Raw genomic sequence first — 17,257 nt, 5'->3', positions numbered from 1 at the left:
CAGCACAGAAGTACCAGCAGTGCCATTGGGAGTGGTGGCCATTGGCAGTACTGCAGGAAGCTCAGAGCATCGAAGATGGAGGAGACCCTAAACCATGGTAAGTGGGGTCGGGGTCGCCAGTACCAGTCAGGCAGGCCCCGGGGAGAGAGTGAGGGGGGTGGCTGGTGAGGAAAAAAGGGGGTCTTGACACAGGGATGGCAATCACCGCTGGGGTTACTCTCTGTGGGTCATGGATTGCCTCTGCAGGAGGGACTCCCATCCCCCTCCCTGCTTACTAAGAGGCTGCCTGGCGGTGCCTCCACGCTTTGGCGGCTCCTTCCACTTTGGCTAAATGCCAGCAGAGGCGGGAAGCAGCCCTCATGTGGCCGTTAAGGGGCCACTTGTGGCTTAATTGGCCTCCCAGCAGACGTCTAGTCTACGACGGTGCTGGCCACGGACAAAATGGCATGGGCGGGAGAGGCAGGACAACGTTGCGTTGGGCATGCCACCCGATGTCACCCAACGCCATTTTGTACGTCCCCCCGACCCTGCCTCCAGCCTATCTCCAAGGGCTGGAGAAAAGCCAGCCCACCGCCAGTATTACAAATATTGCTGTCTGTTTGTAAGGAGAGTCTGGGGGTTTCTGGTAGGTGATAACACCCAATGAAGATGCAGTATAAGAACCTAGAAAAACAGCAATCAACATATATTCAGAAGGGAGAATCCTGCCTGACAACCTTCAGAACATCTTTGAGGAAGCGACAACTATGGAAAGCTTCAGGATGTCATATGCCCAGACTTCAAAAAGACTTTTGACAAAAGATCCACATAAAAAGCTATCAGTAAATCCTAGGTCTCAACAAGAAATGAATTAATGAGTAGAAAACAAAACTACTTAATAATAGAGTTACGTCAGAGTGGGGGAAATACCGAGTGGGCTATCCTGGGGCTTGATGTTGAGATCAGTATTGTTTCTCATTTAAATAAATGACTTGGGTTCAGAAACACAATGCAAAGTGGGGAACTTTGCTGATGATACCAGACTGGGAGGTAGAATGGAATTGGTGGGGGGAATAGTAGAAATCATAGAATGAGTTGATAAAGGATATACTTGTGCAGAGTGACAGCAGATTAAAGCTAATGTTGACAACTACTGCACACAGGAAGAAAAAAATAAACAAGGTACATATTCCAAGAATGGTGCTGAAATTGCTGAGGAGAAATCAGAAACAGCCCAATCGGGGCGGGGGAGGGGGTGGTGGAACGTTAGAATCTTTCTGGATGAATGTATCAAGACAGCTGAATGTCCTTTCTTATCTGTAAGTATTTTACAATGTAATCACAGAAGATTATAATTTTACAATGCATGAGTTCTATTGGTAGGGACAATGCACAGTGGAATAAGGGCTTCACAGGAATGTTCTAGATGACAGGATCCACTCCACAGACAGCTTATAGCAGGGCACATTTCATAATGATGGTCAGAGAACCCTTCAGTTACAAAAACAAGTCATTTGGGATACAGAGAGACATTGATAATGGAACGGACTTCAAATATACCAAGGGAGAGGACCTTCTTGCTGAAGATAGTATTTGATCCTGAGTTGGGTGAGGCCTTCATTATGGATAGCACACACAAATATACATCCCTTGCAAAGAATTAGTAGAGTTTGCCATAGTATTGTGAAACAATTAACTATCAACTTACTGCCTCACAACTATTGCATGCTGAAGTTTTTCTGAAAGTACCTTATCCATACTGCATCAGTTCTGTTTCTCCACAGCACTATTATACAAACTGAGTGACCAAAACAAACTGGTGGTGTGAAAGAAGGGACTCGTTCACTCACCTGCAGTTTTCCTGATGTGTAGTACATAACCGATAATGTCTCGTGTATTCTCCGAGGGCTCGCTCCATGACACCTGAATGGCCGTCGCAGACAGAGCTTTGGCTTTCACTTCCCAAGGGGGCCCTGGAAGCCCCTCTGCCCACAGCACTGTTAACCGTGCACTGGCCTGTGTCGATCCAGCATCATTTTCAGCAATACACTGGTAGATTGCTTCATCCTCTGGAGAGATTCCATTTATTGTAAGAGTACTAGGAAAAAAAGAGAAAAGAAAATATATCTTAAATCCAGCAGGCAAAAATGTGCCGGTAGCATTGACTTTTCTTGACTTTTTTTACCTTTCCAATTTTCTCATTTTTTCTCTCCTGCTCTTGAAGGTAGTTATATAGTTTACAGACACCAATCAACATTGAGTACCTTATGCAAGTGGCTATTATTCATGTGTGACCCTTGATAGTGAGTGTTGGAGGCTTCCACCATTGGGAGAGCAACCTGTGCTCACTCAACATTCAGAATACAAATCTTCTGGCAGGGGCATTAAACGGCAATTATAAGTGTAAATGCTGGTCAATTGTCCTTTCCTTATACCAGGGCTGCTCAGGCTGATTGTCAAACTCCTGAGATTAGCTAGCACAATACAGACTAGAGAGCGGTATAGCTAGATTCATTGGTGTACATGTCAACTTTGAGCCCATGTGTGTGGATTATGCCATCAAAGGGCAGCACATCAATAACAAGAAGGTGATGGATCCTTGGGTGACAGTGTGTGTGGGAGGAGAAGCTATTGCTAGAGAAGTTTGCTGAAAGTGGAACCAAACAAGGGCAATCCCACAAAATTGGACACTGGAGGAGAGGCATTAGAAGAGGATGGCATGGTTAAGCTGCTCAAAAACTGCGGAGAGGTAGGTGCAGGAGCGAGAAGGATTAGAGATTGGTTTTCATGATTTTGGTTCGGGCTGTGGGAGAGGCAGAAAACCATTCGGAGAGATTCAAATGGGAAGTTACAGAAGACTGAATAACTGCATTCTTTGCAGACTTTTTCAGGTACCAACCAAGCTAAAACAACACTAATCATTTTTCTCAGGCTGGAAGTGAAGTGGAAGATGACAGCCTGAAAGAATTGTTGAGGGTCGGCCGGCTTCGTGGCCAAGCTGTGATATTTCACAAGTGCTGAGTGCCGTGAGAATATGCTTAAAATACTTCAATATTTGTTGCGAGTTAGCGCCTGTCTGATTCGGGGGCTTGTGAGATTCCTCACTGCTCAGTAAACGGTAAGTGCCATTTCCGTTGTGCAAGAGGAATTCCCCCGTTGAACACTGCAAGGATTGATGGAATGGTGAAAGGCAGTTTGGCACATCCACAGTCTGGTTTATTTCTGGAAGCTTGTGTGATGGGTCAATCTGGAGTGATTTATAACAGGTTCAATCACATGGCGATGAGTGCAGCTTTATTTAAAACAGAAGTTTTTGTCCGATCATTACTTTGACACAGACTTTAACCTCAGTAAATAAATTATATGCATTCCAACTGTTTATTCTGTGTGTAATTCTGGAGAAATCCACATTGGGTACATGGGTGTTATCGAGAAAGGAGACATGCTTTGTGGAACTACTTTAGGAGAAGTTTGCAAATATGTGACTGAACTATCGGGCGACAGATATAACTGGCTGAACCCATGCTTTCAACCTTGTCCATTAGAATGCTACCTCGCTGTCTGCTTCCTCTTCTGCCAGTTTTCTTCACTCTACTGGAGGCACTGACCCAGACTGGAGTACAGTTCAAAAGGAGTGGGCAATCATCTGATACCTCAATAGGAATGCCATCCATTATTCTTGAGGCTGCACAGCCAGTATCAGTAGACTGTAGTGGGTACCAAAGTCAAGCCCAGTCCTGCCTTCATTGAAACCCACATAAGCACACATTTTTGTAGGGATCATTGGATAATAACTGGAAGGGGGGAATGACGGTTGATTCCACACTCCCTAAATCCTGAGGCCCAAATGTAACGCTCTGACTGCCACCCAGTAGATTTTCTTGATCCAAGCTCCCTCTTAACATGCAACGTACAAGTTCCCAGGTGATTGGGTGTACAGGAGTCTTACAGGCAGGTTTGTGTCAATGCTGCGCCAATACCAACCACAAGGAGATCCACAAGAGACAATACTTGAGAGATCCACTTGGTACCCCAACCTGCCAGCCCAAGTAAGAGAAGGAACTCGTATCAGGAATTGCAAATGCTGGTCTGAGTCCCACCCTCCATGGCAAAGGTAAGACCATTGCACTGGAACACACTAATGCCACAAATTTCTGTTTACATCATTTCTCTGGGGATTCTGCTAATCTTCCACTGAAGTTACATCAGTAGATCAGAAGAACCCATGAGGAAATCCCAGGTGCAGGTGTCTTTGGAGACCTTCAAATCCTTTATCTGACAATGATAATGATTTGGTTTTACATTAAGAGATTAGACGTGAAAGATGCCACATTCAAAGGCAAACAGCAACTGAAAAGAAACAAATTTCCCAGCTATTTTAGAATTTCTGACATAACTGCATCCTAACTTCAACAGAAATCTCCATTTCTTTGTAAAAGTAATCCACATAGATTGCATAACATATGAAGCTAATTTTAAATCCAAATAACACACACAAGACAGTGAATGTGAAGTGACGCTAAGAATATTAAAGAGAATTCTTGTCAGAACATTTTAGTTTACGATTGAGAAGCTTCCCTATACTATGAAAGGTATGTGCAGACCCCTCTCCCAGCACAACTTAATAGACGTGAACATTTCATTGTCTAGATAGCGGACACGTGTGCATTGCCGCACACTTCAATCAGAGCATCCACATTCAAATGAAAGACATTTCACTTTGAAATAGAAAGGTCTGCTTTTATGCAGAGGCTTCCTGGAACTCCTGGAGTTTCCCATTGAATGTGCTTCGTCCTGATGGGATTAATAAACTCCAGTGAGACAACAGATCAAAGAGACTCCTTTAACACCCATTGTCAGTGTCTTCCCTCACTGCTCCTGGCTTAGATATTGTATCAGTGAATAAGCTCACTACTTTTCTTCTGAAGCCAGCCGTGTCCTCTCTTTACTAGGGAGGCCTATCAATGGGTGAAATGTATCTCTTGAACCATCCTATGATGTAGGTCAAAAACGTGAAGAGAATTTCTTTCCTTTTCTCAAACATTATGATGGAGAGGATGGATCACCATGGGGCCACAGCTGATCACAGAGTATCAAGTTGTGAGTTTGCACATTTGCTGAATGCTGGCTGCGTCGAGGGCAGCCCAATTTTGGAAAGAGAGGCTGAACAGGCATTAGGGCTCCTAAATGAACTAAGGCCTATTTCAAGCATGGGGCCCTGAGGGCCTCTTTTTCTGCCTTTACCAATATGATGGGTGGCACACTTCCAGCACTAATGAGCACGTGCACGGCCGCCCGTCAAATTGGACACTCAGCCGCTTGTGCTGTTGTTACAAAATGGTGGCACCATCAAATTTCTAGGCCATTGTGTCTAATATCAGTTTAATCAATTCAGTGCAAGAAACTGGAAGCAAACTCTTGACAGTCTTAGCATTTATCAGTCTGTTGAATCAGGGTGTCCAGCTAAAACAGCTACTATATTTCGAACAGTTCCTTTTTAAATTCTCATTAGGTCTCAGTGTCGTTTACACATCACTGGGAAATATAGCAAGGATCGAGAGAGTCTGACTACTTCCTGCTACTTACATCACATGCCTGTGAAGCGCTCGAGTCCGATACAATGCACTGACAGCTGCCAGAGGAAAGTCAATGCAGGGCTAGTGCCAGTACACATTCACACCAGAGTGAGAGAGGTATGTAAAAAAAAAAGCTCCAGTCTATTGAGAAGAACATTCAAAGGCTGTTATCCTGCACACAAGCTGTAATGAGGGCAATCACACAACACAAGCAATCAGCATGACTGATTTTCCCAAGCTCATAGGGCCAGACCAATGACCAGTCTTCACCCAGACAAAAGACCCACACCACATAGGGGCTGAGGCGCTGGAAGTACGGGGATCAGATACAAAAGGAATTCCTCTGGGACTGGAGAACAAAACAAAAGTGGGAACTTTAAGGAAATTAAAACAGCGGGGCTTAAGCTTGAGTTGGGAAGGCTGGCCTCAAATCCCACTGGAATGTTTCCCATCAGGCACTGCAAAAGTGACGACTTCTCTCACAGCATTAGTACTAAAAATAAATCAATTGATTGCCGCCTCAGGCAACAGATTCAGAGTCACAGTCATGACTGATACCTGGACTTGATCAGTAAATGTCTCCCCATCACCTCCCACCCTCACCCACACACACCTTCCAAGATCAGTCTGAAGAAACCCTAAAGGTTTTGATCTCTTTTTGCAGCAAGGAGTCGGCTCTCTGTTACCATTGGCAAGATATATTTTCCAGGTTAAATTGTGTTAGCTGCATGAGCTGCAAAACTCTGACACATGTACAGAGATTGAAGGGACTGTGAACCTTTGGGGAAAAGTAAAATGTCTCATAACCCTGGGGACTGCTGAGCCTATTGGCCTCCCGCAGTTCCAGCTTGACCAGGAATCACCCTGATTCACGAGAACAAAAGAGGTCTCGATGACAGAACTAATCAAAGTTCTTCTTCTTTGGCCTTCTTGTCTCGGGAGACAATGGGTAAGCGCCTGGAGGTGGTCAGTGGTTTGTGAAGCAGCGCCTGGAGTGGCTATAAAGGCCAATTCTAGAGTGACAGACTCTTCCACAGGTGCTGCAGATAAAATTGGTTGTCAGGGCTGTTACACAGTTGGCTCTCCCCTTGCGCTTCTGTCTTTTTTCCTGCCAACTGCGAAGTCTCTTCGACTCGCCACACTTTAGCCCCGCCTTTATGGCTGCCCGCCAGCTCTGGCGATCACTGGCAACTGACTCCCATGACTTGTGATCAATGTCACAGGACTTCATGTCGCGTTTGCAGACGTCTTTAAAGCGGAGACAAGGACGGCTGGTGGGTCTGATATCAGTGATGAGCTCGCTGTACAATGTGTCCTTGGGGATCCTGCCATCTTCCATGCGACTCACATGGCCAAGCCATCTCAAGTGCCGCTGGCTCAGTAGGGTGTATATGCTGGGGATGTTGGCCGCCTCGAGGACTTCTGTGTTGGAGATACAGTCCTGCCACCTGATGCCAAGGATTCTCCGGAGGCAGCGAAGATGGAATGAATTGAGACGTCGCTCTTGGCTGACATACGTTGTCCAGGCCTCGCTGCCGTAGAGAAAGGTACTGAGGACACAGGCCTGATACACTCGGACTTTTGTGTTCCGTGTCAGTGCGCCATTTTCCCACACTCTCTTGGCCAGTCTGGACATAGCAGTGGAAGCCTTTCCCATGCGCTTGTTGATTTCTGCATCGAGAGACAGGTTGAGCCTTGGTAGGTGAACTCTTGAACCACTTCCAGAGCGTGGTTGCCGATATTGATGGATGGAGCATTTCTGACGTCCTGCCCCATGATGTTCATTTTCTTGAGGCTGATGGTTAGGCCAAATTCGTTGCAGGCAGCCGCAATCCTGTCGATGAGTCTCTGCCGACACGCTTCAGTGTGAGATGTTAATGCAGCATCATCAGCAAAGAGGAGTGCCCTGATGAGGACTTTCCGTACTTTGGTCTTCGCTCTTAGACGGGCAAGGTTGAACAACCTGCCACCTGATCTTGTGTGGAGGAAAATTCCTTCTTCTGAAGACTTGGAACGCATGTGAGAGCAGCAGGGAGAAGAAGATCCCAAACAGTGTAGGTGCGAGAACACAGCCCTGTTTCACACCACTCAGGAAAGGAAAGGGGTCTGATGAGGAGCCGCTATGCTGAATTGTGCCTTTCATATTGTCATGGAATGAGGTGATGATACTGAGTAGCTTTGGTGGACATCCGATCTTTTCTAGTAGTTTGAAGAGACTACGTCTGCTGACGAGGTCAAAGGCTTTGGTGAGATCAATGAAAGCAACGTAGAGGGGCATCTGTTGTACACGACATTTCTCCTGTAGCTGGCGAAGAGAGAACAGCATGTCAATGGTGGATCTCTCTGCTCAAGAGCCACACTGTGCCTCAGGGTAGACACGCTCAGCCAGCTTCTGGAGCCTGTTTAGAGCGACTTGAGTGAAGACTTTCCCCACTATGCTGAGCAGGGAGATTCCACGGTAGTTGTTGCAGTCACCGCGGTCACCCTTGTTCTTATAGAGGGTGATGATATTGGCATCGCGCATGTCCTGTGGTACTGCTCCCTCGTCCCAGCACAGGCAAAGCAGTTCATAGAGTGCTGAAAGTATAGCAGGCTTGGCACTCTTGATTATTTCAGGGGTATTGCCGTCCTTCCCAGGGGCTTTTCCGCTGGCTAGAGAATCAATGGCAGAATCGATGACAGAACTAATCAGAGTATTCCAACAATTAGCAGTCATGTCCCTGAATTTTCTGCTAGCCATGAATTCAGCTGCCATCTTGTTCACCCTGTTCTTTTGATTTGATCTCTTCATCTTCTTAAATTACTGTCAGTAGAGAACCATGACCAGCACCAACACTTTTCTAGCCTGGATTTTTAAACAGTCTCCACTGCAATGAAGTGATCCTGAGAAAACATATTTCCTTTGAGGAATAACAGTAGCAATTCATAAATTTGAGGAAAAAATTTCCAGCGGGCAGGTTGCAATGTTCTGCTGAAATCGGTATTGGTAACGCACAATTCAAATTTTGTAAAGAATTTTCTCAGAGGTTCTGTGGTGTGAGATTGGGAACAGCATAAATGGCTAAAAATAGCCAGTTGCATCTTCTCTTCCAGGTTTTCCGCTATCTCCTACCGAGGTTAGATTGGTACAAGGGTCAACAACCCTTTTTCACCTGAAGGGCCTTTTAAAAAATTTGCTGAAAATAAAAACTATTGGGAGCCACAAGATGATATTTTGGCATCTCTAAACCAAATACTTAGCAAATTGCGAAGTGTGTCTCGTAGCATGCCTAATTTGCATATATAATAAATAAAATACATGTGTTTTTTTTATTCATTTGTGGGATGTGGGCATTGCTGGCTGGGCCAGCATTTGTTGCCCATCCTTAATTGCCCTTAAACTGAGTGGCTGGCTAGGCCATTTCAGAGGGCATTTTAAGAGTCAACCACATTGCTTTGGGTCTGGAGTCACATGTAGGCCAGACCGGGTAAGGACGACAGATTTCCTTCCCTAAAGGACATTAGTGAACCAGATGGGTTTTTAACAACAATGGTTTCATGGTCACCATTAGACTAGCTTTTTAATTCCCAGATTATTGATCTCAAATTTCATCATCTGCCATTGATGGGATTCGAACCCATGTTCCCAGAGCAGTAGCCTGGGTTTCTGGGTTACTAGTCCAGTGACATTACCATGATGCCACCACCTCCCCAATAAATTGAATTTACGCATCAATAGAAAGAAAATTAAAATAGACCCAAGTCTGAATTATCACATTTTTTGGACTTTTTTAAACTATCATTTTGTCAGTAAAGTCATCTTTAAAACAAACTATAACTTAAGATATGTAGAATTAAGACAATTTTTTCAGCTATTGATTCTCGTGATAAAATAAAGCTTCTAATAGTACATTCAAAATTATGTTTTGTCTCAGCTATGTTAGAAACAATAATGGTACAACCATAAAACCTGTCCCTCAAACCAAAGGCATTACCTATAACCATGGTGTAGCTATACCACTCATACAGGATTATTTACAGCACAATGATGTTTTATGTTAAAGTAATCATTTGAAACCATAAAATGCAGCATAATGATTAGCTTTTTATCCCCACAATAAAACCATGGTTCTCACTTTACTTGACTCAATTATTTTTAGGCTTTCTTCATGTTAAGGCGATCCAACTGGAAAAAGTTGGGGCTGTAAATGAAATGTTGAAGTGCTGCAGAGACACAGGTTGCAGATCCCTGGGTTGGTATATCAGGGTAACCCTGTGAAAATTCTCCCCAGTCTTTAAACTGTTGGCTACCTATATTGTAATAAGGCTGGTGTGGTGGGTCAAATGAAACTTGAACAAGTCACTAAAATTTTTCAGTTCAAATTAGTGTTTAAAAATGAAGTCTCTGAAAGGCGCTACCAGAGGTAGGGTTTTGTTTCTTGATGCTCTTATATTTGCACAGGCCATTTCTCCATTTGAAGCCAAATCAAGTGAAAGGATAGTATTGTAAACCCCAACACCGCCAAGACTACTATCTCAATTTGTACTATTGAGACTAAACCAGGTCACAGGGTCCAGCACGCTCCTGTTTAAAGATGAAGGGATAAAAATTGATGCGTTGTGCCTAGGGTTGTCAACCCTCCAGATTGCCTGGAGTCTCCCGGAACTGAAGATTAATCTCCAGGACACTGCTGCAAGCATTCCAGAAAAAAAAAGTAGAATTTTTAATTGATAAAGCTGTTTTTCATTTTCTTTGAACATGTTTGTTTATTCGTTATTAAAATATAGGAGCTGGGGAGATAAAAGGCTGTTTGACAATCAAGAATCATCCAATGAGTCATGAAGAGTCTTCGCTTTTCCATCGGCAGTGGAATACGGTGCACCATGCGGATGGACATGTTGGGTAGACCAAAGGTGAGAGCATCGGGGCGGGGCAGTGGAAGGGGGGGACGTCATGTGATGAAACCTCCAGGAGTACATTCAACCAGAGTTGGCAACTCTAATGGTTCCCATTTTAAATGCGTAAGGTGGGTGCACCAATGCCAAATTTCACAGTGTGATGGCCAGTGTCCAAGCTTTATAAGTGTTTGGGCCACTACTAAATATATGCATAACCCTTGCCTATATTAATAAGGGACCTAATACCAGTTTAATGACTACTCTGGGAGCCGGACCTGCTCCACAAGAACACAAGAAATAGGAACAGAAGTAGACCACATGGCCCATTGAGCCTGCTCCGCCATTCAATACGATCATTGCTTATCTTGGGCTTCAATTTCACTTTCCTGCCCGTTCCCCATATCTCTTGCTTCCCTGCGAGACCAAAAATCTACCTATCCCAGCCTTAAATTTATTCAATGATGGAACATCCACAACCCTCTGGGGTAGAGAATTCCAAAGATTCACAACCCTTCAAGTGTAGTAATTTCTCCTCATCTCAGTCCTGAATGATTGACCCCTTATCTTGAGACTGTGCCCCGTGTTCTAGATCCCCCGACTAGCGGAAACAATCTCTCAGCTTCTACCCTGTCAAGCCCTTTCAGAATCTTGTATGTCTCAATTAGATCACCTCTCATTCTTCTAAACTCCAGAGAATATAGGCCCAATTTACTCAGTCTCCCATCATAGGCCAACCCCATCATCCCAGGGACCAATTAAGTAAGTTTTCACTGCACCGCCTCCACTCAGGATTCTTCAGCAGCTAAAGAAGGTGCTCCCAGCTACAGCTAAGTTTTAAATATATTGTGTTCCCCTGACTCCACAGTATCTCAATCGCATTATCCCCCTCCCTGGCCCATCGCGCCCCCCCCCCCATTGCTGCTCCATCCTCCGCCATTCCCACCCACTCCCAGGACATACCTTTGTGTTACTGCCGGTAAAGGAAGCAGGCAGATATTCATTTTATTCAAACGGGCAAAGTGCCTGTGGGGATGTGACAAGCGCCAGCTACTCACCTAATTAATATTAGCAAGATGAGGCCTAATTTCCAGCCAACCTCAAGCCTCCTGGTGCAGGCACGCACTGGGCCCCAAGGAATTTCTCTCCCAAAACTTGCCAATACAGTGCAAGTTGTGGAACTTACATTCCCTCAAAAGCATTCTACATCTACTTACTTGTTGTTGTTTTTCAGTTTGATGTGACCACTGGGTGCTAAGATTTCCCCGTTTTTCAGCCAGGTAAGTTGTGGTATTGGCTCTCCCTGAGCCAGACAGTTGAAAATGGCAGTGGTTCCTACCGGCCTCGATATGGACTGTGGGTACTGCACAAACTCTGCAGGTGCTAAAATACAAAACAGGAAAAAAATAATCAGCTTCCAAGATCAACAAGTAAAACCTCGGAAACCAAAGATGAGGCCTCCACAGTATTGTGCATCACAACTAACGCCTCAGCTCATGTGCTGCTGAAACCCTCATCCATGCTTATGTTGCCTCCAGACTTTACAATTCTAATGCTCGCTTGGCCAGCCTCCCATCTTCCACTCTCCATAATCTTGAGCTCTTCCAAAATTCTGCTGCCCATATCCTACATTGCGCTGTCCCATTACTCCATCATCCCTGTGCTCACTGACCTACATTGGCTCCTGGTCCACCAATGCCTTGATTTTAAAATTCTCATTTTGTGTGGAAATCACCCCTCCCTATCTCTGTAACCTCCTCCAACCCAATGGGAATTCAGCGCTCCTCCAATTCTGGAATCGTGCATCCTCTACTTCCTTTGCTCCACCAATAGTGGCCATGCCTTCAGCTGTCTCAGGCCCTACACAATGGGCCAAGTGGCCTCTTTCTGTGCCATAAACATTCGATGATTCTAAGCTCCAGAATTCCCACCCTACACTCCTGTTTCCTCCTTAAGACACTCCTTAAAACCAATGTCTTTGACCAAGTTTTTCATCATCTGTTCTAATATCTCCTTCTTTGGCTCAGTGCTAATTTTTGTCTGATTACGTCCCGTCAAGTACCTTGGGATATTTTACTTTGTTATAGGTGCTATATCAATGTATATTATTGTTTCAGCATCTGGTAACAGGAATCCATTGGTATCCAGAAAAGGGAAGCTTGTTAGTGTCAACATCCAGCTTTCATAAGCAAGGAACAGATTCAGAACAGCCTTTCCTCTCTTATCACAGACCTGTTTTCCTCCTTGAACAATGTTCATTTCTAGATTTCTTTTCCCATCCAATCAAGGCAAAGGAAAGGCTCTGAGCAGTACTTTCTGCATTGGAACATAGGTCCCTCGAGCCTGCTCTGCCATTCAACTAGATCACAGCTGATCTTCTACCTCAATGCCATTTTCCCGCACTATCCCCCTATGCCTTGATATCTTTAATATCTAGAAATCTATTGATCTCTGTCTTGAATATACTCAATGACTGAGTCTCCACAGCTCTCTGGTACTGAGTACTCTGTATCTATCTAACCAATTTTGCACTTGTATCTTGTAGGCACAAAGACACAAAAGTTAAGTACAGATAAGGGAAACCATTAACCCCATCTAGTTTATTCTTCCACTGAAATCTACAGTCCCCCATCACAGTATCTAACTGCTTCTTGAATTACTCCAGAGTATTAGCCTCCACAAGTCTACCCGAGGCCATCCAGGTATGGACGAACTGCTTCGGGACACCTTTCTTGAACTTGCCTTTACCTTGGTCTCCTTGTGCTACATTTGTACTTTAACTTGAAACAGTGCTTCTGATTATACTTTTCTACTCCACTTAACGTCTTATATATTTCTATCAGGTGTTCAACTTACAAAGTTGAAAAGTTGGAATTTTTGTAATACTTCCTCATTACTCTGTCCTCTGACACTCGGAAAAATCCTTGCTGCTCTTCTTTACACCATGGTCAGGGCCTGGGTGTTTACCTTGTGTATTGACAACAAGAACTGAACTCAATATTCAATATTTGGTCTGACCAGAGCACTAATCAATGTCAGCATGACAGCCTCAGAGCTGAACTCTAATGATCTGGCAATAGCCTCCAAGAAATGGAATGACAGTTTATGGAAAGGCTGGGATTGCAAAAGGCGCCACACTATGTCCTGGACATTGATGGTGAGCACATTAGCACAGTGTGAGATGGGAGGTTATTGTAAGTGGCAAACATGCTTAAGACAGTGCATTCTTCCAAGGTTTGGCTGGCTCCTTTTACATTGCCTGACCTGGTAAAGCATTGACTGGTTACGTATCAAATCATGGAATGGGCACTGCCTAGCCCAGCCACCTTCTTTCTACTGATCTGCTACAGCTCTACTTGGGCCTCTCCTTTTGTCTGTTCCAAGTTGGGCCTCCCTCCTGAAGCAACATTTTCAGCATCAGCATCCACAAAGCAGGAGGCTCTGTGCCCTGCAGCAGTCCTCTCTGATATTTTCAGGTAAAGAAATCAGTCACTTACATGAAAAACAATGTTCAGCGCTGCCGCAGATCTTTAATTGCACAAATTGCACGAGTCCCAAAATTCCAGTAAGGTCAGTACTCGGACTATCAGCTGGGGACAAGCCTTGCACACAACAAGCACTGTGTCCCCCATAGAAAATCCAGTCTCTCTCTACAGTCTGCTCTCTGATCCAATGTGGGGGCCCTTGACTGCCACTGTATGCCACCAATATCACTCGGGAACAGACGGCGGATCGGTCATTTATTTGGTAACTTAAATTATTTGAAATATTTAAATTTGGCTCCTGTCGCCAAGCAACAGGGGAGCCGCCACAAGCCCTCGCTGCTACTGGCAATATTGGGCTGGGCCTTCCCGGCGTCGAGGCCTCTGGCGGGCCTCTGCCAGAGGCATTTCCACCCCCACCCACCCCTCCCCACCACAACCCCCGACATCAGGGGGTTTGTAAAATTCACCCCATTATGTCCACGAGACATTGACATGGTAAGGAGGTTGATATTTGCTTCCTGATCTCTACCTGGACAACCTTCAGCTCCCTGACACTCTCTCATTCTCTCCATTTCTCTTTCAGTTTCCTCCCTTTCCCAATACGCACACATACACATTGTGGCTCTCTCTCATGGACATATTACCCTGCTGTAACCTCCTATTTTCTTTTTCCTGTCACAGCCTATTTTTCTCTTCTATCTCATTTGTCCCTTTTCCATGCTTTCTCTCAGCCCTTCCCGTTTCTGACATGCACACACACTTCTTTTTATTCGTTCATGGCATGTGGGCATCGCTGGCTAGGCCAGCATTTATTGCCCATCCCTAATTGCCCTTGAGAAGGTGGTGGTGAGCTGCCTTCTTGAACTGCTGCAGTCCATGTGGGGTAGGTACACCCACAGTGCTGTTAGGAAGGGAGTTCCAGGATTTTGACCCAGTGACAGTGAAGGAAAGGCGATATAGTTCCAAGTCAAGATGGTGTGTGGCTTGGAGGGGAACTTACAGGTGGTGATGTTCCCATGCATCTGCTACTCTTGTCCTACTAGGTGGTACAGGTCACAGGTTTGGAAGGTGCTGTCTAAGGAGCTTTGGTGAGTTGCTGCAGTGCATCTTGTAGATGGTCCACACTGCTGCCACAGTGCATCAGTGGTGGAGGGAGTGACTGCTTGTGGATGGGGTGCCAATCAAGTGGGTTGCTTTGTCCTGGATGGTGTCGAGCCTCTTGAGTGTTGTTGGAGCTGCACCCATCCAGGCAAGTGGAGAATGTTCCATCACACTCCTGACTTGTGCCTTGTAGATGGTGGACTGGCTTTAGGGAGACAGGAAGTGAGTTACTCGTCACAGGATTCCTAGCCTCTGACCTGCTCTTGTAGCCATGGTATTTATATGGCTACTCCAGTTCAGTTTCTGAACAATGGTAACCCCCGGGATGTTGATAGTGGGGGATTCAGCGATGGTAATGCCATTGAATGTCAAAGGGAGATGGTTAGATTCTCTCTTGTTGGAGATGATCATTGCCTGGCACTTGTGTGGCATGAATGTTACTTGCCACTTATCAGCCCAAGCCTGGATATTGTCCAGGTCTTGCTACATTTCTACACAGACTGCTTCAGTATCTGAGGATGCTGCTGAACATTGTGCAATCATCAGCGGACATCCTGACTTCTGACCTTATGATTGAAGGAAGGTCATTGATGAAGTAGCTGAAGATGGTTGGGCCTAGGACACTATCCTGAGGAACTCCTGCTGTGATGTCCTGGAGCTGAGATGATTGACCTCCAACAACCACAACCGTCTTCCTTTGCGCTAGGTACGACTCCAACCAGTGGGGAGTTTTCCCCCTGATTCCAGTTTTGCAAGGGCTCCTTGATGCCATACTCTGTCAAATGCTGCCTTGATGTCAAGGGCAGTCACTCTCATCTCCCCTCTTGAGTTCAGCTGTTTTGTCCATGTCTGAACCAAGGCTGTAATGAGGTCAGCAGCTGAGTTGCCATGATGGAACACAAACTGAGTGTCACTGAGCAGGTTATTTCTGAGAATGTGCCGCTTGATAGCACTGTCGACGACACCTTCCATCACTTTACTGATGATTGAGAATAGACTGATGGGGTGGTAATTGGCCAGGTTGGACTTGTCCTGCTTTTTGTGTACAGGACATCCCTGGGCAATTTTCCACATTGCTGGGTAGATGCCAGTGTCGTAGCTGTACTGGAACATCCTGGCTAGGGGCGTGGCAAGTTCTGGAGCACAGGTCTTCAGTACTACTGCTGGAATGTTGTCAGGGCCCAGAGCCTTTGCAGTATCCAGTGCCATCAGTCATTTCTTGATATCACGCGGAGTGAATTGAATTTGCTGAAGTCTGGCATCTGTGATGCTGGGGACTTCAGGAGGAGGACGAGATGGATCATCAACTCGGCACTTTTGGCTGAAGATTGTTGCAAATGCTTCAGAGCCTTATCTTTTGCACTGATGTGCTGGGCTCCCCCATCATTGAGGATGGGGATATTTGTGGAGCCACCTCCTCTAGTTAGTTGGACTCTCCCCAACTCAGATGTATTAGGTTTATACAGTTGCCCTTTTCCCGTACAAGCATATTCTCTGTTTCATCCTGCCCTTTTCTTGACACTCCTACAGTCTCTCATTTACACAGGTGCAAAAGACTTCTGTTTTCCTCCTGCTTCCCTTTTGTTTACCCTGTCTCTGGACTGAAACCCAATACAGCGGTTCATCAAGCAAACAGCTTCCAGAATCCAAAAGGGAATTGGGAAGCACTCTGAATGACACTACAAGGTGCTGCTCAGAGTCTCCGCCATCTCCTGCTCCAACCAATTTGCAGTTTTACACAAATCAGCTATGCTGTCCTGGCAATTTGCCAAATACATTTGAGCTCCTGTTTTAACTGCCTCCATCAGGACCCAGATGGCCTTTTCTTCATTATCTTCACTGTATCAAACACATACTGATTATTAAAATTAACAGAACACCTGTTATCATCATAAATCTATCCGACTGCTACATACGGATTCAATAAACGTACTCTCTTGGATTTAGTTGTAGGAATATCTGTGGCCACAACTACTTATAGAAACCATAGATTTCTACTAGAGTTTTATCTTGCGCCAGCAGTAAAAGTGGTTGATTTACTCCCAACTGCAGTATCCAGACTGTTTGATCCCCACCCACCATGCCCCCACTCACTTCCCTCCTCCCTGGCACAGCGCCTGTCAGATTGTGGCAGCAGGTACAGCAGTCATGGGTAAATGGGAGCAGTATACAGGGAGAGTGATGATATACGAAGAGGACAAGGGAGGATAGTGTTTATTTTTAAAATGAGAACATGGTGAA

General features: G+C 45.2%; 1 protein-coding gene across 1 annotated transcript in view; it reads right to left on the bottom strand.

Annotated features, from left to right (window-relative positions):
• Positions 1-17,257, bottom strand: part of igdcc3 (immunoglobulin superfamily, DCC subclass, member 3) — a 128,692-nt gene that overhangs the window by 13,625 nt on the left and 97,810 nt on the right. The window contains exons 7-8 of the mRNA XM_068018038.1: positions 11,648-11,813; positions 1,830-2,077 (exon numbers count right to left, since the gene is read on the bottom strand). Of these exons, the coding sequence (XP_067874139.1) occupies positions 1,830-2,077; positions 11,648-11,813 (414 nt within the window). The remainder of the gene's footprint in view (positions 1-1,829; positions 2,078-11,647; positions 11,814-17,257) is intronic.

This window comes from Heterodontus francisci, chromosome 38 (assembly GCF_036365525.1).
Source record: "Heterodontus francisci isolate sHetFra1 chromosome 38, sHetFra1.hap1, whole genome shotgun sequence".
Lineage (NCBI taxonomy): Eukaryota > Metazoa > Chordata > Chondrichthyes > Heterodontiformes > Heterodontidae > Heterodontus > Heterodontus francisci.
The sequence above is the reverse complement of the archived record's forward strand: the minus strand, read 5'-3'. Positions and strand labels throughout refer to the sequence as shown.